We start from the raw sequence: 26,907 nt of genomic DNA, 5'->3' as shown, positions 1-26,907 counted from the left end.
CAAGTCTCTGATAATGAGATGGATCTTGTAACGGAGGATCTTCTACTAAGGGTGAAGTCTTATTATCATACTGTTGAGTTGTGAGTTTGATGTTTTGTTCAATGGGAATGACACTGGGTTTGCATGCTGAGAGTCCAGAATCTGATACAAGTTCTAGGACATATTTTCTTTGGCTAAGGGATATTCATGCTGAAGATCTGGCTATCTCAATCCCTAAGAAGTACTTTGGTTCCCCCAAGTCTTTTATGCGAAAATGTATGTTGAGGTGCTTTTTCAAAGTACTAATGGCAATCTCATTATTCCCTATGATTAGGATGTCATCTACATAAATGATGAGAGCAATGAATGAAGTACCCTTTCGCCATGAGAAAAGGGAATTGTCATGCTTAGATTGGGTGAAACCTATACTTGTGAGGGCCTTTGTGAATTTTACATTCCATTGGCGAGATGTCTGTTTTAGACCATAAAGAGACTTGCATAGGCGACATACATTATTCTCCCATTGGCTGCGAAGTCTGGGAGGTAGTTTCATGTAATTTTCCTCATGAAGGTCAGCATGAAGGAAGGCTTGTGGATATCCATTTGATGTAGAGACCAATCTCGGATAGCAACCACTGATAAGAAAGCTCGAACAGTAACATGTTTTGCCACAGGTGAGAAGGTATCTTGGTAGTCAAAACCTTCACGTTGAGTGAACCTTTTTGCTACAAGGCAAGCCTTGTACCTTTTGATGGAGCCATTAGCACGGTGTTTAATCTTGTATACCCATTTACAACCAATAGGTTTTCTGTGAGATGGGCGAGGAACTATATCCCAGGTGTGATTCTGAGCAAGGGCATGTAGTTCATCAGCCATGGCCTATTGCTATTGTGGATGTAGGACAGCTTCAGAATAGCAAGAAGGTTATTGACTATTAGATATCTCATTAACACATATCCTGTGGGCAGGAGATAGACGGTCATAACAGACATAATTTGAAGCAGGGTAAAAGGTACTTGATGTAGTTTGTATGCTAGAGCAAACATAGTCAACTGTCCAGAAAGGGGGTCGAGTAGACCATCTTAGAGCAGGTGCAAGAACCAAAGGTGAATGTTCAAGAGAAATCTCAAGGGGTACAGGAGAAATCTCAAGAGGTTCTAAAGCATTACCAATGGGAGGACTTTCTGTACTGGTGGGAGAGAAGCCGATATCAATAGAGGACTCTTGAGTAGGTACAAGATTGATGGTAAACAAAGGACCAAAGGGATCATCTTCCAGAAATGGAAACTGTGACGGAGGATCAATGTCGACTGTAGTAGTGTTCTTCATGAAAGGAAAGCTATCTTCATGAAATACAACATTACGAGAAACTAGGAATCGGTTCTTAGTTGGATCATATAACCGATACCATTTTTTATGCATAGGATAACCCATGAAGACACATCAAGTTGCTTGAGGGCTAAACTTATCATGAGCCTCAATGTTAGCAGAATAACATAAACACCTATATACGCGAAGATGATTAACCTTTGGTGGCTTGCCAAACAGTTGTTCATATGGAGTCTTACCATTTAGGACTCAAGTGGGCATCCGATTGATCAGGTAAGTAGTTGTGACCACACATTCACCCCAAAAGGAAATTGGTAAATTGGCTTGATGTTTGAGGGCACAAGTGACTTCTGAAAGGTGTTTGTGTTTCCGTTCAACTAGGCCATTCTGTTGAGGGGTAAGACACAAGAACTTTCATGGAAAATACCAAGTGAGGAAACAATGATGAGCAGTGAGAATTAAAAAAATTCACGGGTGTTATCAGTCTAAATACGTTGAACTGAGAGATTAACTGTGTTTGGACCATGGATAGGAAATTCCTAATATGGGTGAGTGTTTGAGTTTTGGATTGCATGAGAAATACCCAAGTCCCATGGGAAAAATCATCAACGATGGTTAGGAAATATCTAGACCCATCATGGTTGGATGTGTGGTAAGGTCCCCAGATGTCTATGTGAATTAGGGAAAAAATGCGTGTAGTGTTAGTAGTGTGGGTGGGAAATTTTTGTCTTGGTTATTTTGCAAGAGGACATATGGGAAAAGAAGGTTGAGGAATAGACGTACTATGACCCAATTGTTGATGCATAATAAAAGAATCTTTATTGAGATTTGTATTAAAATGAGATAGCTTATTGTTCGTAATACAAGTTATGGAATTTTGAGGTTTTTCAACAGAATCTCTTATCCAATAATAAAGACCACTATGGATTTTACTAGAGCCCATTTGTTTCCCAGTCAAACAGTCTTGAAATTCACCTATGTTAGGGAAGAATTTTAAAAAACAATTGTTATCTTGACAAATTTTGGAAACAGATATAAGGTTAAACCGAAAAGCTAGAACGAACAAAACATTTTTAAGAACTAAATGCTTTGTAAGGTGGATGGTTCCTAGCTGTGTGGCTGGGGCAATGGTCCTATTAGGCATACGAAATGTGGATGTGTGAGAAAAGTGTTTAGGATTACACACAATGTGGTCACTAGCTCCTAAATCAATTATCCAGATATCATCTTTGATAAAATTAAAACAATAAGATGTACCTGCATAGGATGCCATATTTGCCCGAAGAATTTGATTGAGAAGCTAGAGTATATGTTGGTATTGATTCGGGCTGATTACGGGTGCTAAATTTCCATTTCTAGAATTTTAAACCACTTGATTTGCCACCGAATTCCCACTATCTTGATTTTGAGGGTGTCCGTGTAGTTCCAACAAGTAGCACGGGTGTGATTTCTTCTTCGACAATGATCACACCATAATTTGCCCCTTTTTCCCAGATTTAGAGGTTTCTAGCCCATTAAACCCATTAGTGGATCCATTGCTTAAATAATGGCCAGTGGAATGATGAAAAATATGCCCATTTGTGTGGTGATTTTGGGCTAAGGATTTTTGGCCGTTAGATTGGATGGACTGATATGAACCATTCAAGCCTTTATATAAATTTTTTCTTTCTCCCTTAGAAACCCCTAGCCTCTCTTCATTGTTGCCCTTACCCATTTCTCTTCTCTCATCAGACGGTAAACTTGTCTTTTTCTGCTGCGGCTGCCATCCTTGTGGAGTGATGGTGAAGGTCGTAGGTGCAACACCATGGTGAGAGTCTTGGGTGGTCAGCCTTTGACTCTCATCTTGAACGGCCAACTAATAAGTTCGTCGGAGAGATGGCGACGGTGATGTTGCTAACATCTATGTTCTAAATGGCAAAAAAACTTTCGTTTAAACCCATTAGGAAATGTATTAAACGGTCTTGATCATTTACCTTTTGGATCTGTTGAAGAATCGATGTTGGTGCCTCAATCAGTTCTGCGACGGCATCCAATTCATTCCAAATCACTGAAAGGTGATTGAAATAAGTTGTGACAGAGAGATTGTTTTGCTTGATGTCGGCCAAACTTTGCCGCAAAGTGAAAAGCTTTACAAGGTTAAGATGGTCGTACATCTCCCTAATATTGTTCCATATCTCTTGAGCATTCTCTATTTGTGGAAGGCCAGTGGCAATCTCCTGGGTCAAGGAGTTGCTAATCCATGCACGAACGAGTGTGTTGAGTATTTGAGAAGGGTACTGTCCACTGGTTTGGGAAGGGTGCCATCAATGAACCCCTCATTGTCCTTTGTGATTAACGCTCGCCAAAAAACTCTGGCCTATGTTGCATAATTGGTGGATCCCGTGAGTGGTTGCTTGACGAGGACAATTTCGAATCCATCAGACACCGACGAGTAAAAGGGATCACCTGGTTCTAGCCAATTGGTAGTGGTTGGGACAATTTGGAATATCGGGTAGGGATTTTGACCCGATGGGTTAACATTTTGACCCGATGGGTTAACATTTTGACCCGTGAACTCGAATGGGTTTGAAACGGTTTGGTTTGTTTGGTGAGCTGGGCCTAAATTTGGGTCTGATCCACTGATTGGATCTTGGTGAGGTGGACTGATTTGGAGATAGGCTTGGTCTAAGTGTTGTGTTATGGGCTCATTTGTGGTTGTGGTAGCTAGGTTGTTGATACTGTGTTCTAGTGTGGGTGGTGTGTTGGTTGAATCCATTCAATTACAATCTGTAGATTGAGTGGTTTTTTAGAAGAGAGATAAACTAATCCGAGTGTCTTCGTTTTGCAGGTTCTGGAAAACTTGGCTAGAGAGGATTGTTTGGCGGAAGCTGGACTAGGTTGCTTACTCTGATGCCATGTCAGAAACCAAATTGGAAGAGACAAGAGATGCAATCAAGTTGCTAGAAAATGCCAGAGAAGAATAGAGAAGAGAAGAATAATACTTTTTGTATATATCATTATAGTTTTACAACCATGTATTTATGCAATAATCTGTGAGTAAATAAAATGAATGTAATCAAATGTAATTACTACACAATAAGAATGGAAATCAATCAATTACAGAAAATCAGTAATTAGCCTTATTTATATTTAGGCATGTGTATGATATCTTTGATTGGGAGGAAATATAGCATTCCATATCACATCACCCATCTCTGGGTATGCAAGTTACATTGTGAAAACGATAAAGGAAGACAGAGAAGAAAGCAACCATTATTGCCTTTTATTACACATCTATTTTAAAACAGAGCAGTGAGTCCATGATATTGTGTTGAAGATCCTTAAAGAAAACGCTATAGCTTTCACAATGAAGTGGTGCATACATATCCGCAAACAACTGCATGCGTATATGTCACTATGCCATAAACTTCAGGTTTCCTTATTAAATCTCTAAGATCAACTAGGAAGGTAGAAAACGAAGAGGGGCAGTTTATTAAAAGGCCATCTCAAGTTTGCATTTAATTAAAAGGCTATCAAGTTTTAAAGTGTTAACTAAATAGCCATATTATTGATTAAGGGTAATTAGTGCTTAATTAGGATTAATACTATATTATTGATTAAGGGTAATTAGTGCTTAATTAGGATTAATGAAGTATTATGTAATCTTTTCAAAATTATACTATATTCCCACAAACCCGAAATTGTTGCAAACAAACCAAAACACCTTCCCGCCATTAACGCATCTCTACCTCTGCATCTTCTTCTCTTCTTCTTAGCTTCGTCTACATCTTCTTCTTCCTCTGCATCTTCTTCTTCTTCCTCCTTCCTCTGCATCTTCTTCTACTTCCTCCTTCCTCTGCATCTTCTTCTTCTTCCTCCTTCCTCTACATCTTCTTCTTCCTCATTCCTCTATATCTTCTTGTTCCTCCGCTATTAACACTTTCTTCTTCCGCCACCATTAACATCTTCTCCGCCAAAGATCCCCCTCCTCCTCCTCCTGACATTTTGTCTAAGTATGTGTATCTCCTTTTTACATTTTATATTTAGATTTACAAAGATTTAATAATGGATGGGGTTTGGGTTATGATTTTGATTTAGTTGTTTAGGTTGTTGGGTTGTGTTTGATGTAATGCAAGTTGAAATGAGTGAAATTTGTTGAAAATTTGTTCTGGGTATGATGGAATCGATTGTAGGTGGAGATGACTGAAAATGTGTTTTGGGTATGATGGATCGCTTAAGTGATCAGGTATGCAGCAGATAGATCGCTTAAGCGATCAGGTATGCAGCAGATAGATCGCTTAAGCGATCTGGTAAAAGTCTGGTGTATAGGAGCAGATCGCTTAAGCGATCAGTAAATGACATAAGATCATTTACTGTATTGCTTAAGCGATCCAGTATAAATAAGCGATCAGTAAATGACATAAGATCATTTACTGTATTGCTTAAGCGATCCAGTATAAATAACCATGATCGCTTAAGCGATACAACAGACCATATAAGCGACTATGTAGATTCTTTTTAAAAAATTTGAACCCTTAGTACAACATTTAAGAATATTTTTTTTCTTGCATTATAGGTAGTTGGCTATTATTACACATGGGACAAGTTGTTTTGGGTGTTGAATATTTTGGTGAGTGGGTGGAGGAAGAACGTAGCTGGGAGTGGATTGGGAAGAGCAAAGAAGTTATACCAATTGCTGTGAGCACAGAGGTTAGTTTTGATNTTTTTCTTGCATTACAGGTAGTTGGCTATTATTACACATGGGACAAGTTGTTTTGGGTGTTGAATATTTTGGTGAGTGGGTGGAGGAAGGACATAGCTGGCAGTGGATTGGGAAGAGCAAAGAAGCTATACCAATTGCTGTGAGCACAGAGGTTGTTTTGATGAGTTGATTGATGAAATAATTAGAAGAGGTAATTTGAGTTGCTCGCGTAGTGATATAGTTGTGAAGTATGTTTTAAGCAGAGTTCCTGAATATTATAAGGTACTTCCTGTTATATTAAAGTCAGATGAAAGTGTGAAGTTATATATGATTGATGTGGCCGATAATGGTTCGAGGCCGATTTTAAGGGTTTCTCTTGTAGAAAAACCGTTCGAAAATTGGTTCAAAGGAAAGGGATAACGAGGAAGTAGGCTGAGATTTGCCTGGTTTTAATTTGAACTACGAGGCCATTGATTTGTTAGTTGAAAAATCAAGAGTAGACGGTGAATTGGGTGGTGAGGAGGAAACCGTAGAAGAGGTTGGTGATGGGGGGCAGAATGAAAATGTTGAGAAGGAGGACCCCGTAGATGTTCCCACAGATGTAGAGATTCCTTTAAATACAGATTATGCAGAAGACGTAGATTGTGAGGAAGAGAACACCATGGTCGTTTATGCAGGTTCAGAGAGGGCAATTGGAGGTAGTAGTGAATTAGCTCATGTTTTTACGGATGGATTGGATTTGTACATAGGGTATTTATTTGAAAACAAAGAGGAAGTGAAGCTAAAACTTGTTGCCGTGAGAGGTAATTTTGAGTTCATCACCAAAAAGTCAAATTCATTCGGTGTGACGGTTGCATGTCGTGACTGAAAGTGCAAGTGGCGGATTTATTGTAGAAGGTTGGCGGAGTTGAAAAAATTTATGCTTAGCACATATACCCGTGAGCACACTTGTGGTTTGGGACATATTTCAGGTGAGCATCGACAAGCGTCCACTGATGTTATTGGACAATTTGTCAAGTCGGTTCATTAAAGGGAAAGGTCCATCACCTAAAGACATTCAGAGACTTGTGCGCACAGAGTTGGAATGTGCTGTTAGTTACTGGAAATGCTGGAAAGGGAGACAACATGCACAAGATTTTGTGAGGGGCACGCCAGAACACGGGTACGCAGTATTAGAAGTGTACCGTTATATGCTTGAGTTGACAAACCAAGGTAGTAAGACGGCTTTGAAGTGGGACAGGAATATGATGTTTAAATATTTTTTTGTTGGCTGTTGATGGTTGCTTTCTGATGGGAAAGTATAGAGGTACATTGTTGGTGGCCACTGAACAAGACAGCGAGAATCACACATATCCTGTTGCATGATGTGTGGTTGACTCTGAGAATGACGAGTCGTGGACTTGGTTTTTTCAGCAGTTACGTACGATAGTGCTTGACACTGACGAGTTGTGCATAATATCTGATAGGCACAACTCTATAAAGAAGGGGATTGCCACTATTTACTGTCAAGCACATCACGGATTCTGTATGAGGCACCTTGGTGAGAACATAAAACAAAAGTTTAAGTGTGCTGGCCTCTTTCAGACATACTACATGGTAGCAAAAGCTTATCGGGTTGATGCGTTTGAGGAGCAGTTCTAGCAAATCTGAATCAAGGATGATAGAGTTGCTAAGTATCTTGAGCATGACGTTGGTTTCGAGCGATGGAGTAGAGCTTACTTTCCTGGAAGAAGGTTTGATGTCATGACCACGAACATAGCCAAGTCCATAAATTCGAAGTTGTTAATAGAAAGAGAGTTTCCAATAGTTGCACTTTTTGATGCAATCCAAAGGACACTGTCGCGGTGGTTCCATAAGCGTCGTACGGAGTCAGATAATTTTACTACAACCCTTGTTCCGTCAGCTGAAAAATTATTGCGAGAACGTATAGAACTGTCAAATACACTGTTTGCCTATCCTCTTAATGCTCAAGAGTTCACTGTGCGTGGGTATGGTCCGAATGCTCTAATTAACCTTGTTAGAAAAACTTGCAGCTGTAAAGTGTTTGACATTCAATGTTTACCTTGTCCTCATGCACTGGCAGCACTGAAACACCAACGGAAGCCGGATTTTGGTTCAAGAATTTACATGGAACTTTGCTCCCCTCTCTATATGACAGATCATTACATGCTAGCTTATTCAAAAACGATATATCTGGTGCCTCCAGAAGAGCAGTGGGTAGTGCTGCCAGAGGTGGTTAACATTATTATCCACCCGCCATTCAAGAAGATAGCAAAGGGGAGAAAAAGAGTTAAGCGTATTCCATCAGCCTTTGAGGTTCCTCGGAAGATGAACAAGTGCTCAATTTGCAAGCAACCTGGCCACAAGAGAAGCAGTTGCCAAAAGCAATTACATGTAGATCCAGAAAATTAGGTTCGAAGAAGGATGAAATTCAGGGAGTTGCCAAGGCCAACCGTTGATGAGTTATTGTTTTCAATTATTGATGTTATAAATTTTATTGTTACCTTTAATAAATCACTCTTTATATTTCTTATTACATGGCCTAAATATTTGTTGTTGATTTTAGTTTGGAATTAGGTTGTAAAATTGAGGAGAAAGTATAGAATTAATATGTGTTGGTAATTTTAGTTTGTCAAAATTCAGGAGAAAAGATGGAAAAGTATGTATTGCCCATGCTCGTTTAGCGACTAAGTGTATCGCTTAAGTGACAAAGGGTTGTTCATACAGGATCGCTTAAGCGATATGACTCATCGCTTAAGCGATCATGCTCCTTAAAACCGACTATTTTGTCCATCACATGATTGCTTAAGCGACCAAGCGAAAAAGGGAGGAATTGCTTTAACGATAAAACTGATCGCTTAAGCGATCATGCCCCTGGGCTGATTGAATTTGCCCATCACATGATCACTTAAGCGAATCCAGTAACACTTAATCGACCAGGCGAAAAAGACAGGAATCGCTTTAGCGATATCACGGATTGCTTAAGCGATCATGCACCTTAAAACAGATTTGAATCTGCCCATAACATGATCGATTAAGCGATGCAGGATCGCTTAATCGACCAAGCCAAAAAAGCGATCATGATGGATCGCTTTAAGCGATGAAGATCGCTTAATCGACCAAGCGAAAAAGAGCATAATCGCTTAAGCGATGAGTCATATCGCTTAAGCGATCATTTGTGATCGCTTAAGCTATCATGCACCTTAAAACTAGATTTTTTGTGCAAATGATTTTGCACAGTTATGACTCCGTACATAAAATTGTTAGTTATTGGCAATTGTGTGATATAGACGTAAACAGTCTACACCATATATGTTTGATATAGATGTAAAAGAATTATATGTTTTATTAAAATAGAATAACAGTCATGTTCCACTGAACAAATCGTACACCCTAAAGGCATTTTATTGCTCGAAGTTTTAACATCTTTATGTTCGGAGAAAAGAAGAACCATATTTGTTCCGAGAACTTGCATGGTTACCTAGTTCTCTTCAACCCTATATATTTAATATAGACGGCCACATTCTACACCATATATGTTTGATATAGATGTACAAGAACTATATATTTAATAAAAATCTAATAACGGTCATGGTTCACTGATCGAATCGTCAAACCAAAGATGTTAAGAGTTCGAGCAATAAAATGGCTTTAGGGTTGAGATATGGATAAAGAAGAAGACGGTTTTTGCTTGTGCAGATGGTTTTGCAGAGTTAGAGCTGGCTTCAATAAAATGGCTTTAGGGTTGAGGTGTACGATTCGTTCAGTGGAATATGACCGTTATTATATTTTAATTAAACATTTAGTTCTTTTACATCTATATCAAACATATATGGTGTAGAATGTGGCCGTCTATATTAAATATATAGGGTTCAAGAGAACTAGGTAACCATGCAAGTTCTCGGAACAAATATGGTTCTTCTTTTCTCCGAACATAAAGATGTTAAAACTTCGAGCAATAAAATGCCTTTAGGGTGTACGCGATATCATAAATAGTAAACAAATCTTATCCTTCATTCTTCATAACATAAAGGGTGCGTTTGGTTAAATATTCGTATCCATATTTCAAAAATGTTTGTTTGTTTAATTATTTAGAAATATTAGCTTATATTTTTATTTACTTCTAGGCCTCTTAAGTTTATTAATAATCAAATACACCCCCACCTACCGAAATATCACCATCGGAAAAGGCCATATCGACGCCGGCATCTAGCCAGAAAAGTGCATTATGACGCACAGCGGTCACATCGATCACGGATGTTACCCAAAAAGACCAGATCTACGGCAAGATCTGCCGTAGATCTGGTATTTTAAGGCCAGATGTGGTCGTCATTGTGGCCTTTCCTTTAGCCGTCTATGACGGCCACATGTGGCCTTTTCCGGTGAGATCCAACATCGATCTAGTGAAAAAAAGCCACATCGGTGAATTACCACCGATGAGACGTTTGTAGGCCGTTGTCACACATCTCGACGACTCTTGGTCGCTTACGCCATTTAAGATAGCTTAAGCGATCTCTTCTCAAGCAGAATCAAATCTGCCCAGATCTAGGATCTCTGGAGCGATCCTCTGGGATCTCTTAAGCGATCCTCTGGGATCGCTTAAGAGATGAATCGCTTTTACTCTTGGTCGCTTAAGCGATTTATGATCACTTAAACGATATCTTCCGAGGCAGAATCAAATCTGCCCATATCTAGGATCTCTTAAGCGATCCTCTGTGATCGCTTAAGCGATGAATCGCTTTTACTCTTGGTCGCTTAAGCGATTTTAGATAGCTTAAGCGATCTCATACAGGGCAGAATCAAATCTGCCAAGATCTATGATCTCTTAAGCGATCCACTTGGATCGCTTAAGCGATAATCACTTTAACTCTTGGTCGCTTAATCGATCTTGGATCGCTTAAGCGATTTCTTACTGGGCAGAATCAGATCTGCCTAGTTCTGTGATCGCTTAAACGATCCTATAGGATCACTTAAGCGATGAATTGCTTTTAATCATGATCGCTTAATCGATCTTTGATCGCTTAAGTGATCACTTCTGACGCATCTGCCCAGATGAAGAATTGCTTAAGCGATCCATTGTATCTCTTAAGCGATTCTTCTTTTTCAAACTTGGTCGCTTAAGCCAGTTAAGATCTCTTAAGCGATCATTTGGGGAAAAATGTTGGTCGCTTAAGAGATATATGTAGTCGCTCATATATCGCTTAATCGATCATGAGAAAAAGAGAAGAATCCTACAGTTCTCTTGAATTATGTAATGATCTGTCTTTATAGAGGTAATTTTGAAATAACTGTGATTGTGATACATTCCAAGGCAGAATCATTTTCCTCCTAGATCCAAAAAGAATAAGCAGCAAAATGAAGTCATTTATATCAATCTAATCCATCACAAATAAAAATGTAAGAGGCATCAATGAATTGAAAGTTTAAACTTAAAATCATTCATAATAGTGCCAAAACAGAATAAATCCTCAACCACTTTGAGAAGCTTTCAAGTTTGGTATAATCACTGTCAGAGATCATTGTTTAGTACCATGGCTTGCCAGTAGCATTGCTTGCAGATGCCGCCACTTTGAGAAGCTTTCAAATTCGGTTTAATCACTGTCTGAGATCATTGTTTGGTACCATGCCTTACCAGTAGCCTTGATTGCAGATGCCTCCTCCTGGCCACCAGCCTTGATTGCAGATGCCTTGCGGGCAGCTTACTCTGATAGCCCAAGCCAGTTTCAGAAGTTCCATCTCATTGTTTGCCAGCAACCTACAAAATTTTCTCTTGTCACGAACCCAAGTTATGGAGTGCAAGATTGAGAAGTTCACTGAGTCCGTCTATGTCGGTAAAGCTCTCTATAACCCTAATAAAACCTTTTGATTGGGTTGTTGTAACTCAAAACGGATCCATTTCCCCATGGAAGCACTCAACAGCCTAGTGCTCCCGAAAGATGGTCATTGTTTCGTTATTCAATCCGTCCATCGGGGTGTTGGTCATGTCAAACTAAATAAATTTGAGGGCATATGCCCCACAATCAGCACTGCAATAGGAAGAGCACATTAGCATTAGAATCAACTTATTTCACAATTGTATTATGTAAGTTAGTTTTATACAAAATTTACCTTGATTCATTTGTTGGGACGGGAACACGCTTGAGTGGCCACTTTCCCGTCAATGCTTCATCACCGAGGTGGTCAAACATCCCGCTGTCGCATAACAGTCGCGGAAACAACACGGACAGTGGCTCCAACTCGGCCTCCAACTGCCTGTCTTGACAAATTGTTTGGTTGCAGTCAAGGATCTTCAGCAACCTCTCCTCTAAGAGCACGATAACTGCTATCCAGTGCATTTCCTTGATCAGGATGATGCAGTAGACGTTCTTAACCTTTGCCCAACTGTGGCCATATTTGGGCCTGTCCCCCATTACATACTGCATCATCCTGTCATCAAACCTAAAATCATTAGGGACGCAGTCCAAGTCTTCTGCGCCCGATCGTTTTCGTTTGGCTCATTTTGCTAGAGATGCACCAATGGCCTTTTTCAATAAATTGCGATATGTCGATACCAACGTTTGGCCAAAGGCCACATCGGTGATGGCACAATCGGGATACAGTAGATCACCATTGCTGGTTTGTCGTAGCCTCATCAATGCCAATACCTCATCGATGTGCTGCATCAAATAAAAACAACATGATAAGTATATAATACCTCATGGAAAAGATAAGCAAAAATAAGGAAAATTTAGCGAAAATAACTGACCGAGTCGTGAAGCCACTTGCCTATCGTCAAAATCTCTCCAAACCATTCCCGAGAATAATCCCCGGTCTTACACTTTACAAGGGCATCACTTCCAGATTCATTGTAATAGGCATAGAAGGGTTTTATCTTTTCCTCCTGTATTGGCCTATACAAATCGACAGTGGACTCCATTTTTGCTTGCCCGCTTCCTCCCGCTTCGTCCATTTCTACATCCCCGCTTCCTTCGCCTCACGCCTCAATCTCCTCCATTATAACTACCCCACTGCCTCCAGCAACCTCCTCAATTTTGGCTTCTTCCTCACTTTGTTTCTTTGTTTTCCTCTTAATTCCACGTGTTAGTATGGTGTAAGGCGATTTCAAAAACTTTCTCTTTTAGCTCTCTTTTCTCAGCCCAGGTTGCACTTCAACTGCCTTCAATACTCCACCAACTTCCTCCTCGACCCTAACAACTTTCTCTCCCACCTTATCCACTTTCTCTTCGACCATTTTTAACTGCTCTTCCATCCTATTAAACCTGCCATAAACAGCTATTGTAAAACTATCAAACAAACTGTTTATGAGGTCAACCACCTCACTCTCTCGACCCGCACGCCTCGGCAAAGCGGTACTTGTTGTACCAGTTTGCTGAGGCATACGAACCTGTTCCTCCCTCCCGCCGATTCCTGCTTCATCCTCCTCGGCGTCAACCACATTCTCAAGCAGTGGCCCTGCAACTGCCCTCACATGTGTGACCCCTTGTAGCTCCCACGTCAGGCGGTTTATCCCTTCATCCATTTCATCCTCCAGTGCTCGGAAAGATGTGACATAGTCCTGTTGCGCTTCACCCCTAGTAGCGGTGAGGAAGGGACGGACAACCCCCTGCAATAAGAAACAAAATCAATTAGATTTAAGCGACATTTTAAAGCAAGTGCATATTCAAAAGCTTAATCCTTTAATCTTACCCGAGCTGATTGAATTTCAATCTCTATTTGCTTAAAATCCCAATGGGTACACTTCTGGTCCTGCCACTGCAACATCCTAGGAAATGTCTGTTGCATAACCGAAGAAGACCTAATCCTCCCCCCTGTCTTAGCCAGGACAGGGATGGCCTCAAACATCCAAGCCTACATTGTAAAAAAACAGTCCATATCATAATTCAAACACATATATTAAAAAAAATATAACAAAAAGCTATTAATATTTACCTGCATTGCCCACGAGAAGCCAAACAAATTGTACGTGGCCTTTCTACCCTTCTTCGTCCATTGGGAGTGCTTTGACGCCAGCTCTTTTGCTTGTAAGGACTCCATGGTTTGCTTAAATGATAGTTGTCACCATGGATAAGCATTAAAGAAATTCAAGTTGCTTACAAACATCACCCAATCAATATCAATGGCTTTTGTTGAGTTACCAGCCATTAGGATTGAATGCAAGAACAAAACCAAGCACAGTTTGAACGTCTCTGAATAGTTAAACTCATCATTTATTAACCTTTCCTTTAATTCCTAAGCCTTAATAGACGTGTTCCCCGCCAAAACCTTGTTAGCCAACCTTTTGGCTGCCGGACTGTCCTTTATTCCTTTTGCCTTAACCTCACCTGGCAATTCCCCACATCTTAAGCCAGTCACCAATGCATATTCCATCATCCCGAAACGTAGTGGCTTTCCATCCACCACGAACCACATTTCGTACTTTTTGTTGCTTTTTATTGAGTGCAGCAACATATAATGCACTCCCGACCCCCAGAATGTCTTTTTCCATTTTGTGTCCATATCCCAAAATTGATTGAAACAAGTCTCTTTGAATCTCCTTTCACCATTCCTCAGTGTCTATAAAATCCCCATTATTCTCATTAAAACACATTAACTTGACCTCACTGTCACCCGCACAGGGAAATACGGTACTGTATCGCTTACACACTCCAACCCATACTCTCTGAAGTTTATGCTCCGGAAAATTTGCATAATCAATATAAACAGAATATCACCAAAAAAAATTAACCAAATCAAATATAGACAAAATACGCTCCGGAAGAATCGCTTAAGCGATGGGCAGATGATTCTGCTTCGTGCAAGATCGCTTAAGCGATTTCAGATCGCTTAAGCGATCTTGCACGAGGTAGAATCAACATTTGTATCGCTTAAGCAATTCATCGCTTTTATTGTTAAGCGACCTATAATCGCTTAAGCGACCTACAGTAAAAGGGATGAATCGTTTTTACTCTGGATCGCTTAAGCGATTACAGATCGCTTAAGAGATCTTCTACGAGGCAGAATTATCTGCCAGTCTAAGATCGCTTTTGTATCGCTTAAGTGATTCAACTCTTTTACTCTTAAGCGACCCAGAGTAAAAGGATTAATCCTTTTACTTTGGGTCGCTTAAGCGATTACAGATCACTTAAGAGATCTACGAGGCCGAATCAACATCTGCCAGTTCTAAGATCACTTAAGCGATACTAGGTATCGCTTCAGCAATTCAACTCTTTTACTCTTAAGTGATTACAGATCGCTTAAGAGATCTTCTATGAGGCAGAATCAGCATCTGCCAGATCTAAGATCGCTTAAGCGATTCATTGCTTTTACTCTTAAGTGATCCTAAATTGCTTAAGCGACCAAGAGTAAAAGCCATCAATCTCTTAAGCGATACAAAGGATCGCTTAAGCGATCTTAGTTCTTATCAGATGTTCAGTATGCTTTGGACATTATCGCTTAAGCGATCCTACATCGCTTAAGCGACAGTACCGATACCTTTTCTTCGACGGCCTTCTCCTCCTCGTCTGAACTCTCGCGGGACTCCTCTTCCTCGCCTGAATTCTGGCCGGCCTCCTCTTCCTCGCCAGAACCGTTTTGCTCCTGTTCTATCTCTTGTTGTGCCGCCGTCATCTCCGCTGCTGGAACACCTTCACTGATCGAAACCTCCACCGGAGCAGCCATTGAACTGCTTGCGCCGCCGGACTCTACGATTCGAAGAGGCGTTGGGTTTTCTTCGTCATTGTGAATGTCAGCCATTGTTTTAAGAAAGGAAGAAGCTTTAGGGATTGAATTTGGGTTTGAAAATTTGTAGGAATGTGGACTGTTATCGCCGAAAATTGCACAGATGCGTTTAGGGATTGAAGATATCGATTTTTGCCTTAATTGGTTTCGATTAAGCGATTTGAATAGTTGGGGCTTTTTTTCAAATTTCAAATTTTAAAAACTTTCATTAATTATGATTTTGTCCTTATATGTTTTAATCTTTTTATTTTAACCCATTTTATATGTTTAATGGATCCTAACTGTGCCACGTCAGCTTCTCTAAAAAAAAAAAAAAAATGGTAAACAGTTTCAAGGCCATTTTTTTAAATCCAAACTTGGGATGGCCGATAAGCTAAATTTTCTCGTCAAATTTCTTCTCTTATATTTTTATCCGGTTTTATTCTCTACTTCGTTTACTTTGCAAAGTATCATGTTTGAGCGTGAGTTGCAATATAGAAGGTCAATTTCCAACAATTGTAGTATTAGTGCCATGGTCGATTGAAGGTGGGCATTGAAATTGTGGAGGTTGCTTGCTGTAGCAGAACAATTTTTTTGGAAGCTGTTTTCTAGTACACAGAAGGTGTTCGACAGAAGTTGTGTGTAAGATTTTTCAACTATGTCAAACAATATTACTCTCAATCTCTCTGAATCCTTGATTCTAATATTTAACAGAGAGAAATATGAATTCTGGAGTATTAAAATGAAGACCTTTTTTATTGCACAAGAACTTTGGGAGTTGGTTGAGAATGGTTTTGTAGAGGCGACAACTGATGTTAGAGAGCTTCGCAAGAAGGATGCGAAAGCCTTGCGAAGTTATTCTTAAAATATTTATTTTTTAATAAATTTAAAAAATATGCATTCTTTTAATAATGAAAATTAGGGTGTAACTGAAATTTTTCTTGGTCAAAGCTAGTCAAATAGAAAATGAGATAGACAAATACTAATATTGGGGAAAATATTGGGTGTTTCCGAAACAAAGGAGTAGAAATTATCTTTTCAGAATGGATTGGGGCTCAAATATCTTTCGGCCTATAGGAAATTAACAGAGAACCATGGTTGACTTTGAGCAGAAGGTGATGCAAGCAATGATGAACTATAATCAACCACAGAAAATCAAGATAAATTCTTTAATGAATAATGATCAGTAACTTCGACTATAAATACTGGTTTTTGCCTTAGTTAATTTCATTCAGTTCTATAAGTATCGTGTTATTAGATTTGTGTAACAATGGCAAGTGAAGTAGTTTTACTGGATTTGTTGCATAGTCCTTTTGCAACGAGAGTGAGGATAGCTTTGGCAGAGAAAGAAGTTGAGTTCGAATCAAGAGAAGAAGATTTGAGCAACAAGAGTCCTTTACTTCTTAAAATGAATCCTGTGAATAAGCAAATCCCAGTTTTGATTCATAGGGGCAAACCCATTTGTGAATCTCTCATCATAGTTGAGTACATCGACGAGGTTTGGAATCATAAATCTCCATTGTTGCCTTCTCATCCTTGACTCCGACCTCATGCCAGATTTTGGGGTGATTACATCGACAAGAAGGTTAGTAAACATTTCCTTTGTTCTCATAAATTATTTAGTAAGAACCACCAAAAAGACCTATATGCACCGATGCCAAGCCCGACGCCGTGACCTGGCATCGGTGCACTCTTAAATACACTGACGCCAAACCAGATGCTGGGACCTAGCGCAGACAAAATGTGCCAGATGAATATTGGTATTTCTCCATACGCGGAGGCCATACAGGGCAACGGCGTATGAGGTTGATACCTGCATCGGGGTAACAGTTTTCCTCCAACGCAGGCAGATGGCGTCGGAGGAATACCGATATTTCTCCTTAGCCCTCGAGTAGTATACAAGGGAGGTTTATAGCGAGAAGAATAGACAAAGAAAAGGCTATGACAAAATATTCCAAATTATTATATGATTTTACATCTTCTTTAAATATTCTGACAATTGGGTATTATGAATGCAGATCTATCCTGCTGGAAGGATGTTGGGGACATCATCGGATCATGAAGTGAAGGAAGCATCAAAGAAGGAACTCATAGAGATCTTCAAAGTGCTGGAAGGAGAGCTTGGAGACAAGCCTTATTATGGGGGCGACACCTTTGGCTTTGTAGATGTGGCCCTCATTCCCTACTACAGCTTTTTTCATACATTTGAGACGCTGGGAAACTTCAGCTTTGAAGCTGAGTGTCCAAAGCTTGTCTCTTGGGCTAAGAGATGCATGCAAAAGACCAGTGTTTCCAAGTCTCTATGTGATCAACACAAGGTTTATGAAGTTGTTTTGGAGCTCAAAAAGAAGTTGGGGGTTGAATAAGAGATCCAGCTTTATTATCAATGTCAAAAGTTATGTAATTTTCCTTGAGAGTGAGTGGTTTTATTTCCTTGTTCTTTCTTTTAAATATTGTGTGTTTTTATGTCTAAGTTTAGCTCTTTGTTATAGCAGCTTTGTATGGCAAACCTCTACGGCCCGAGGCCAGGGTGTCGGTATTTCTCTTATGCATTGTGCCTAAGTATGAGGAATATCACTATGCCAACGCCAGCGGTGTTGAGGTATAGTATATGTACCCTGACACCATGGTGGCGTCGACGTATTAGAATTGCACCGACGTTAGGGTTAGCGTCGGTGCATGTAGTTTTATCTGTAGTGTGCTTCTCTGTTGTAGATTGAAATTCCTGTGACCATATACTTGTCATTGCAATTACTTGTCTTATGGGTTATGAATTTGTTACTATAAGAAGTGGATTCTGGTACCCGTAGCATGTTGACAGATCCGCCACTTGAGAAGCTTTCAAATTCGGTTTACACTGTCTGAGATCATTGTTTGGTACCATGCCTTACCAGTACCCTTGATTGCAGATGCCTCCTCCTGGCCACCAGCCTTGATTGCAGATGCCTTGCGGGCAGCTTACTCTTGATAGCCCAAGCCAGTTTCAGAAGTTCCATCTCATTGTTTGCCAGCACCTACAAAATTTCTCTTTGTCACGAACCCAAGTTATGGAGTGCAAGATTGAGAAGTTCACTGGTCCGTCTATGTGGTAAAGCTCTCTATAACCCTAATAAAACCTTTGATTGGGTTGTTGTAACTCAAAACGGATCCATTTCCCCATGGAAGCACTCAACAGCCTAGTGCTCCCGAAAGATGGTCATTGTTTCGTTATTCAATCCGTCCATCGGGGTGTTGGTCATGTCAAACTAATAAATTTGAGGGCATATGCCCCCCATCACACTGCAATAGGAAGAGCACATTAGCATTAGAATCAACTTATTTCACAATTGTATTATGTAAGTTAGTTTTTATACAAATTTACCTTGATTCTTTGTTGGGACGGAACACGCTTGAGTGGCCCCTTTCCCGTCATGCTTCATCACCGAGGTGGTCAAACATCCCGCTGTCGCATAACAGTCGCGGAAACACGGACAGTGGCTCCAACTCGGCCTCCAACTGCCTGTCTTGACAAATTGTTTGGTTGCAGTCAAGGATCTTCAGCAACCTCTCCTCTAAGAGCACGATAACTGCTATCCAGTGCATTTCCTTGATCAGGATGATGCAGTAGACGTTCTTAACCTTTGCCCAACTGTGGCCATATTTGGGCCTGTCCCCCATTACATACTGCATCATCCTGTCATCAAACCTAAATCATTAGGACGCAGTCCAAGTCTTCTGCGCCCGATCGTTTTCGTTTGGCTCATTTTGCTAGAGATGCACCAATGGCCTTTTTCAATAAATTGCGATATGTCGATACCAACGTTTGGCACAAGGCCACATCGGTGATGGCACAATCGGGATACAGTAGATCACCATTGCTGGTTTGTCGTAGCCTCATCAATGCCAATACCTCATCGATGTGCTGCATCAAATAAAACAACATGATAAGTATATAATACCTCATGGAAAGAATAAGCAAAAAAAAGGAAAATTTAGCGAAAATAACTGACCGGTCGTGAAGCCACTTGCCTATCGTCAAAATCTCTCCAAACCATTCCCGAGAATAATCCCCGTCTTACACTTTACAAGGGCATCACTTCCAGATTCATTGTAATAGGCATAGAAGGGTTTTATCTTTTCCTCCTGTATTGGCCTATACAAATCGACAGTGGACTCCATTTTTGCTTGCCCGCTTCCTCCCGCTTCGTCCATTTCTACATCCCCGCTTCCTTCGCCTCACGCCTCAATCTCCTCCATTATAACTACCCCACTGCCTCCAGCAACCTCCTCAATTTTGGCTTCTTCCTCACTTTGTTTCTTTGTTTTCCTCTTAATTCCACGTGTTAGTATGGTGTAAGGCGATTTCAAAAACTTTCTCTTTTAGCTCTCTTTTCTCAGCCCAGGTTGCACTTCAACTGCCTTCAATACTCCACCAACTTCCTCCTCGACCCTAACAACTTTCTCTCCCACTTATCCACTTTCTCTTCGACCATTTTTAACTGCTCTTCCATCCTATTAACCTGCCATAACAGCTATTGTAAAACTATCAAACAAACTGTTATAGAGGTCAACCACCTCACTCTCTCGACCCGCACGCCTCGGCAAAGCGGTACTTTTTGTACCAGTTTGCTGAGGCATACGAACCTGTTCCTCCCTCCCGCCGATTCCTGCTTCATCCTCCTCGGCGTCAACCACATTCTCAAGCATGGCCCTGCAACTGCCCTCACAGTGTGACCCCTTGTAGCTCCCACGTCAGGGGTTTATCCCTTCATCCATTTCATCCTCCAGTGCTCGGAAAGATGTGACATAGCCTGTTGCGCTTCACCCCTAGTAGCGGTGAGGAAGGGACGGACAACCCCCTCGCAATAAGAAACAAAATCAATTAGATTTAAGCGACATTTTAAAGCAAGTGCATATTCAAAAGCTTAATCCTTTAATCTTACCCGAGCTGATTGAATTTCAATCTCTATTTGCTTAAAATCCCAATGGGTACACTTCTGGTCCTGCCACTGCAACATCCTAGGAAATGTCTGTTGCATACCGAAAAGACCTAATCCCCCCCCTGTCTTAGCCAGGACAGGGATGGCCTCAAACATCCAAGCCTACATTGTAAAAAACAGTCCATATCATAATTCAACACATATATTAAAAAAAATAAACAAAAAGCTATTATATTTACCTGCATTGCCCACGAGAAGCCAAACAATTGTACGTGGCCTTTCTACCCTTCTTCGTCCATTGGGAGTGCTTTGACGCCAGTCTTTTGCTTGTAGGACTCCATGTTTTTGCTTAAATGATAGTTGTCACCATGGATAACGCATTAAAGAAATTCAAGTGCTTACAAACATCACCCAATCAATATCATGGCTTTTGTTGAGTTACCAGCCATTAGGATTGAATGAAAGACAAAACCAAGCACAGTTTGAACGTCTCTGAATAGTTAAACCATCATTTATTAACCTTTCCTTTAATTCCTAAGCCTTAATAGACGTGTTCCCCGCAAAACCTTGTTAGCCACCTTTTGGCTGCCGGACTGTCCTTTATTCTTTCCTTAACCTCACCTGGCAATTCCCCACATCTTAAGCCAGTCACCAATGCATATTCCATCATCCCGAAACGTAGTGGCTTTCCATCCACCACGAACCACATTTCGTACTTTTTGTTGCTTTTTATTGAGTGCGCAACATATAATGCACTCCCGACCCCCAGAATGTCTTTTTCCATTTTGTGTCCATATCCCAAATTGATTGAAACAAGTCTCTTTGAATCTCCTTTCACCATTCCTCAGTGTCTATAAAATCCCCATTATTCTCATTAAAACACATTAACTTGACCTCACTGTCACCCGCACAGGGAAATACGGTACTGTATCGCTTACACACTCCAACCCATACTCTCTGAAGTTTTATGCTCCGAAAATTTTGCATAATCAATATAAACAGAATATCACCAAAAAAAATTAACCAAATCAATATAGACAAAATCCGCTCCGGAAGAATCGCTTAAGCGATGGGCAGATGATTCTGCTTCGTGCAAGATCGCTTAAGCGTTTCAGATCGCTTAAGCGATCTTGCACAGGTAGAATCAACATTTGTATCGCTTAAGCAATTCATCGCTTTTATTTTAAGCGACCCTATAACGCTTAAGCGACCTACAGTAAAAGGGATGATCGTTTTTACTCTGGATCGCTTAAGCGATTACAGATCGCTTAAGAGATCTTCTACGGCAGAATTATCTGCCAGTCTAGATCGCTTTTGTATCGCTTAAGTGATTCAACTCTTTTACTCTTAAGCGACCCAGAGTAAAAGGATTAATCCTTTTACTTTGGGTCGCTTAAGCGATTACAGATCACTTAAGAGATCTACGAGGCCGAATCACATCTGCCAGTTCTAAGATCACTTAAGCGCTACAGGTATCGCTTCAAAATTCAACTCTTTTACTCTTAAGTGATTACAGATCGCTTAAGAGATCTTCTATGAGGCAAATCAGCATCTGCCAGATCTAAGATCGCTTAAGCGATTCATTGCTTTTACTCTTAAGTGATCCTAAATTGCTTAAGCGACCAAGAGTAAAAGCCATCAATCTCTTAAGCGATACAAAGGATCGCTTAAGCGCTTAGTTCTTATCAGATGTTCAGTATGCTTTGGACATTATCGCTTAAGCGATCCTACATCGCTTAACGACAGTACCGATACCTTTTCTTCGACGGCCTTCTCCTCCTCGTCTGAACTCTCGCGGGACCCTCTTCCTCGCCTGAATTCTGGCCGGCCTCCTCTTCCTCCCAGAACCGTTTTGCTCCTGTTCTATCTCTTGTTGTGCCGCCGTCATCTCCGCTGCTGGAACACCTTCACTGATCGAAACCTCCACGGAGCAGCCATTGAACTGCTTGCGCCGCCGGACCTCTACGATTCGAAGAGGCGTTGGGTTTCTCTTCGTCATTGTGAATGTCAGCCATTGTTTTAAGAAAGGAAGAAGCTTTAGGGATTGAATTTGGGTTTGAAAATTTGTAGGAAGTGGACTGTTATCGCCGAAATTGCACAGATGCGTTTAGGGATTGAAGATATCGATTTTTGCCTTATTGGTTTCGATTAAGCGATTTGAATATTGGGGCTTTTTTTCAAATTTTCAAATTTTAAAAACTTTCATTAATTATGATTTTGTCCTTATATGTTTTAATCTTTTTATTTTAACCCATTTTATATTTTAATGGATCCTAACCTGTGCACGTCAGCTGGTTGAGATATGGATAAAGAAGAAGACAGTTTTTGCTTGTGCAGATGGTTTTGCAGAGTTAGAGCTGGCTTCAATAAAATGGCTTTAGGGTTGAGGTGTACGATTCATTCAATGGAATATGACCGTTATTATATTTTAATTAAACATTTAGTTCTTTTACATCTATATCAAACATATATGGTGTAGAATGTGGCCGTCTATATTAAATATATAGGGTTCAAGAGAACTAGGTAACCATGCAAGTTCTCGGACCAAATATGGTTCTTCTTTTCTCCGAGCATAAAGATGTTAAAACTTCGAGCAACAAAATGCCTTTAGGGTGTATGCGATATCATAAATAGTAAACAAATCTTATCCTTCATTCTTCATAACATAAAGGGTGCGTTTGGTTAAATATTCGTATCCATATTTCAGAAATGTTTGTTTGTTTAATTATTTAGAAATATTAGCTTATATTTTTAATTACTTTTAGCCTCTTAAGTTTATTAATAATCAAATACCCCCCGGAGTAATTTTAAAATTTAACAAATACACCCCCACCTACCAAAATATCACCGTCGGAAAAGGCCATATCGACGCCGGCATCTAGCCAGAAAAGTGCGTTATGACGCACACCGGTCACATCGACCACGGATGTTGCCCAAAAAAGACTAGATCTACGGCAAGATCTGCCGTAGATCTGGTATTTTAAGGCCAGATGTGGCCGTCATTGTGGCCTTTCCTTTGGCCGTCCATGATGGCCACATGTGGCCTTTTCCGGCGAGATCCAGCATCGATCTAGTGAAAAAAAGCCACATCGGTGAATTGCCACCGATGGGACGTTTGTAGGCCGTTGTCACACATCCCGACGACTCTTGGTCGCTTACGCGATTTAAGATTGCTTAAGCGATCTCTTCTCAGGTAGAATCAAATCTGCCCAGATCTAGGATCTCTTAAGCGATCCTCTGGGATCTCTTAAGAGATGAATCGCTTTTACTATTGGTCGCTTAAGCGATCTCTTCCGAGGTAGAATCAAATCTGCCCATATCTAGGATCTCTTAAGCGATCCTCCGTGATTGCTTAAGTGATGAATTGCTTTTACTCTTGGTCGCTTAAGCGATTTTAGATCGCTTAAGCGATCTCATACTGGGCAGAATCAAATCTGCCAAGATCTATGATCTCTTAAGCGATCCACTTGGATCGCTTAAGCGATAATTGCTTTAACTCTTGGTTGCTTAATCGATCTTGGATCGCTTAAACGATCTCTTACTGGGCAGAATCAGATCTGCCCAGTTTTGTGATCGCTTAAACGATCCTACAGGATCGCTTAAGCGATGAATCGCTTTTAATCATGATCACTTCCGAGCATCTGCCCAGATGAAGAATCGCTTAAGCGATCCATTGTATCTCTTAAGCGATTCTTCTTTTTCAAACTTGGTCGCTTAAGCTAGTAAAGATCTCTTAAGCGATCATTTGGGGAAAAATGTTAGTCGCTTAAGAGATATATGTGGTCGCTCATATATCGTTTAATCGATCATGAGAAAAAGAGAAGAATCTTACATTTCTCCTGAATTATGTAATAATCTGTCTTTATAGAGGTAATTTTGAAATAACTGTGATTGTGATACATTCAGAGGCAGAATCATTTTCCTCCCAAATTCGAAAAGAATAAGCAGCAAAATGAAGTCATTTATATCAATCTAATCCATCACAAATAAAAATGTAAGAGGCAACAATGAATTGAAAGTTTAAACTTAAAATCATTCATAATAGTGCCAAAACAAAATAAATACTTAGCCACTTTGAGAAGCTTTCAAGTTCGGTATAATCACTATCAGAGATCATTGTTTGGAACCATGGCTTGCCAGCAACTTCGACTATAAATACTGGTTTTTGCCTTAGTTAATTTCATTCAGTTCTATAAGTATCGTGTTATTAGATTTGTGTAACAATGGCAAGTGAAGTAGTTTTACTGGATTTGTTGCATAGTCCTTTTGCAACGAGAGTGAGGATAGCTTTGGCAGAGAAAGAAGTTGAGTTTGAATCAAGAGAAGAAGATTTGAGCAACAAGAGTCCTTTGCTTCTTAAAATGAATCCTGTGAACAAGCAAATCCCAGTTTTGATTCATAAGGGTAAACCCATTTGTGAATCTCTCGTCATAGTTGAGTACATAGACGAGGTTTGGAATCATAAATCTCCATTGCTGCCTTCTCATCCTTGCCTCCGAGCTCATGCTAGATTTTGGGGTGATTACATCGACAAGAAGGTTAGCAAAATTTCCTTTGTTCTCATAAATTATTTAGTAAGAACCACCAAAAAGACCTATATGCACCGATGCCAAGCCCGACGCCGTGACCTGGCATCGGTGCACTCTTAAATACACTGACGCCAAACCAGATGCTGGGACCTAGCGCAGACAAAATGTGCCAGATGAATATTGGTATTTCTCCATAGGCGGAGGCCATACAGGGCAACGGCGTATGAGGTTGATACCTGCATCGGGGTAACAGTTTTCCTCCAACGCAGGCAGATGGCGTCGGAGGAATACCGATATTTCTCCTTAGCCCTCGAGTAGTATACAAGGGAGGTTTATAGCGAGAAGAATAGACAAAGAAAAGGCTATGACAAAATATTCCAAATTATTATATGATTTTACATCTTCTTTAAATATTCTGACAATTGGGTATTATGAATGCAGATCTATCCTGCTGGAAGGATGTTGGGGACATCATCAGATCATGAAGTGAAGGAAGCATCAAAAAAGGAACTCATAGAGATATTCAAAGTGCTGGAAGGAGAGCTTGGAGACAAGCCTTATTATTGTTGGAGTTGGGCCTAACTCCTCACCCAAAATGCCTTATTGAGTGGGAGGATTGCCCACTCTTATAAACCCATTGGCTTGAGTGTGCTTAGTTGATATGGGATCTCCAACACTCCCCCTCACGATCAAGCCCATATGGTCCACTTGCCTATGAATGTAGGTAGTTTGACAGCCTACCTCTGGTCAATCACTCAGCTCACATGGGGCTGGCTCTGATACCACTGTTGGAGTTGGGCCTAACTCCTCACCCAAAAAGCCTTATTCAGTGGGAAGATTGCCCACTCTTATAAACCCATTGGCTTGAGTGTGCCTAGTCGATATGGGATCTCCAACAATTATGGGGGCGACACCTTTGGCTTTGTAGATGTGGCCATCATTCCCTACTACAGCTTTTTTCATACATTTGAGACGCTTGGAAATTTCAGCTTTGAAGCTGAGTGTCCAAAGCTTGTCTCTTGGGCTAAGAGATGCATGCAAAAGACCAGTGTTTCCAAGTCTCTATGTGATCAACACAAGGTTTATGAAGTTGTTTTAGAGCTCAAAAAGAAGTTCGGGGTTGAATAAGAGATCCAGCTTTATTATCAATGTTAAAAGTTATGTAATTTTCCTTGAGAGTGAGTGGTTTTATTTCCTTGTTCTTTCTTTTAAATATTGTGTGTTTTTATGTCTAAGTTTAGCTCTTTGTTATAGCAGCTTTGTATGGCAAACCTTTATGGCCCGAGGCCAGGGTGTCGGTATTTCTCGTATGCATTGTGCCTAAGTAGTAGGAATATCACTATGCCAATGCCAGCGGTGTTGAGGTATAGTATATGTACCCTAACACCATGGTGGCGTTGATGTACTAGAACTGCACCGGTGTTAGGGTTGGCGTCGGTGCATATAGTTTTGTCTGTAGTGTGCTTCTCTGTTGTAGATTGAAATTCCTGTGACCATATACTTGTCATTGCAATTACTTGTCTTATGGGTTATGAATTTGTTACTATAAGAAGTGGATTCTGGTAATTTGAAGTGATAAGAATTCCCCCATTTAAATAGAAAACTAACATAAGCAGACATCGCAAAAATAATTACAATGTTAAAAGCAAAATTGAAATGAATACTGGCTACTTGGCCTGGCCATGACTGGCACTTCTCAACAGGGACTTGTCAATCTGTCTTTAAAGGTGCCTAGTAGGAGAGCCACAAGCTGATATTGAAGATAGGCTTTCAT

General features: G+C 40.4%; 1 protein-coding gene and 1 pseudogene across 1 annotated transcript; both read left to right on the top strand.

Moving 5' to 3' along the window:
* Window positions 1-16,787: 16,787 nt before the first annotated feature.
* Window positions 16,788-18,436, top strand: LOC116124914 (annotated as a pseudogene).
* Window positions 18,437-24,758: 6,322 nt separating this feature from the next.
* Window positions 24,759-25,715, top strand: LOC116124944 (glutathione S-transferase U19-like). The gene is made up of 2 exons (XM_031410697.1): window positions 24,759-25,142; window positions 25,575-25,715. The coding sequence occupies exons 1-2, from the start codon at window positions 24,828-24,830 to the stop codon at window positions 25,713-25,715; spliced, it is 456 nt and encodes a 151-aa protein (XP_031266557.1). The 5' UTR covers window positions 24,759-24,827.
* Window positions 25,716-26,907: the final 1,192 nt, after the last annotated feature.

This window comes from Pistacia vera, unplaced genomic scaffold (genome assembly GCF_008641045.1).
Source record: "Pistacia vera cultivar Batoury unplaced genomic scaffold, PisVer_v2 Contig158, whole genome shotgun sequence".
Taxonomy (NCBI): Eukaryota; Viridiplantae; Streptophyta; class Magnoliopsida; order Sapindales; family Anacardiaceae; genus Pistacia; species Pistacia vera.
The sequence above is the reverse complement of the archived record's forward strand: the minus strand, read 5'-3'. Positions and strand labels throughout refer to the sequence as shown.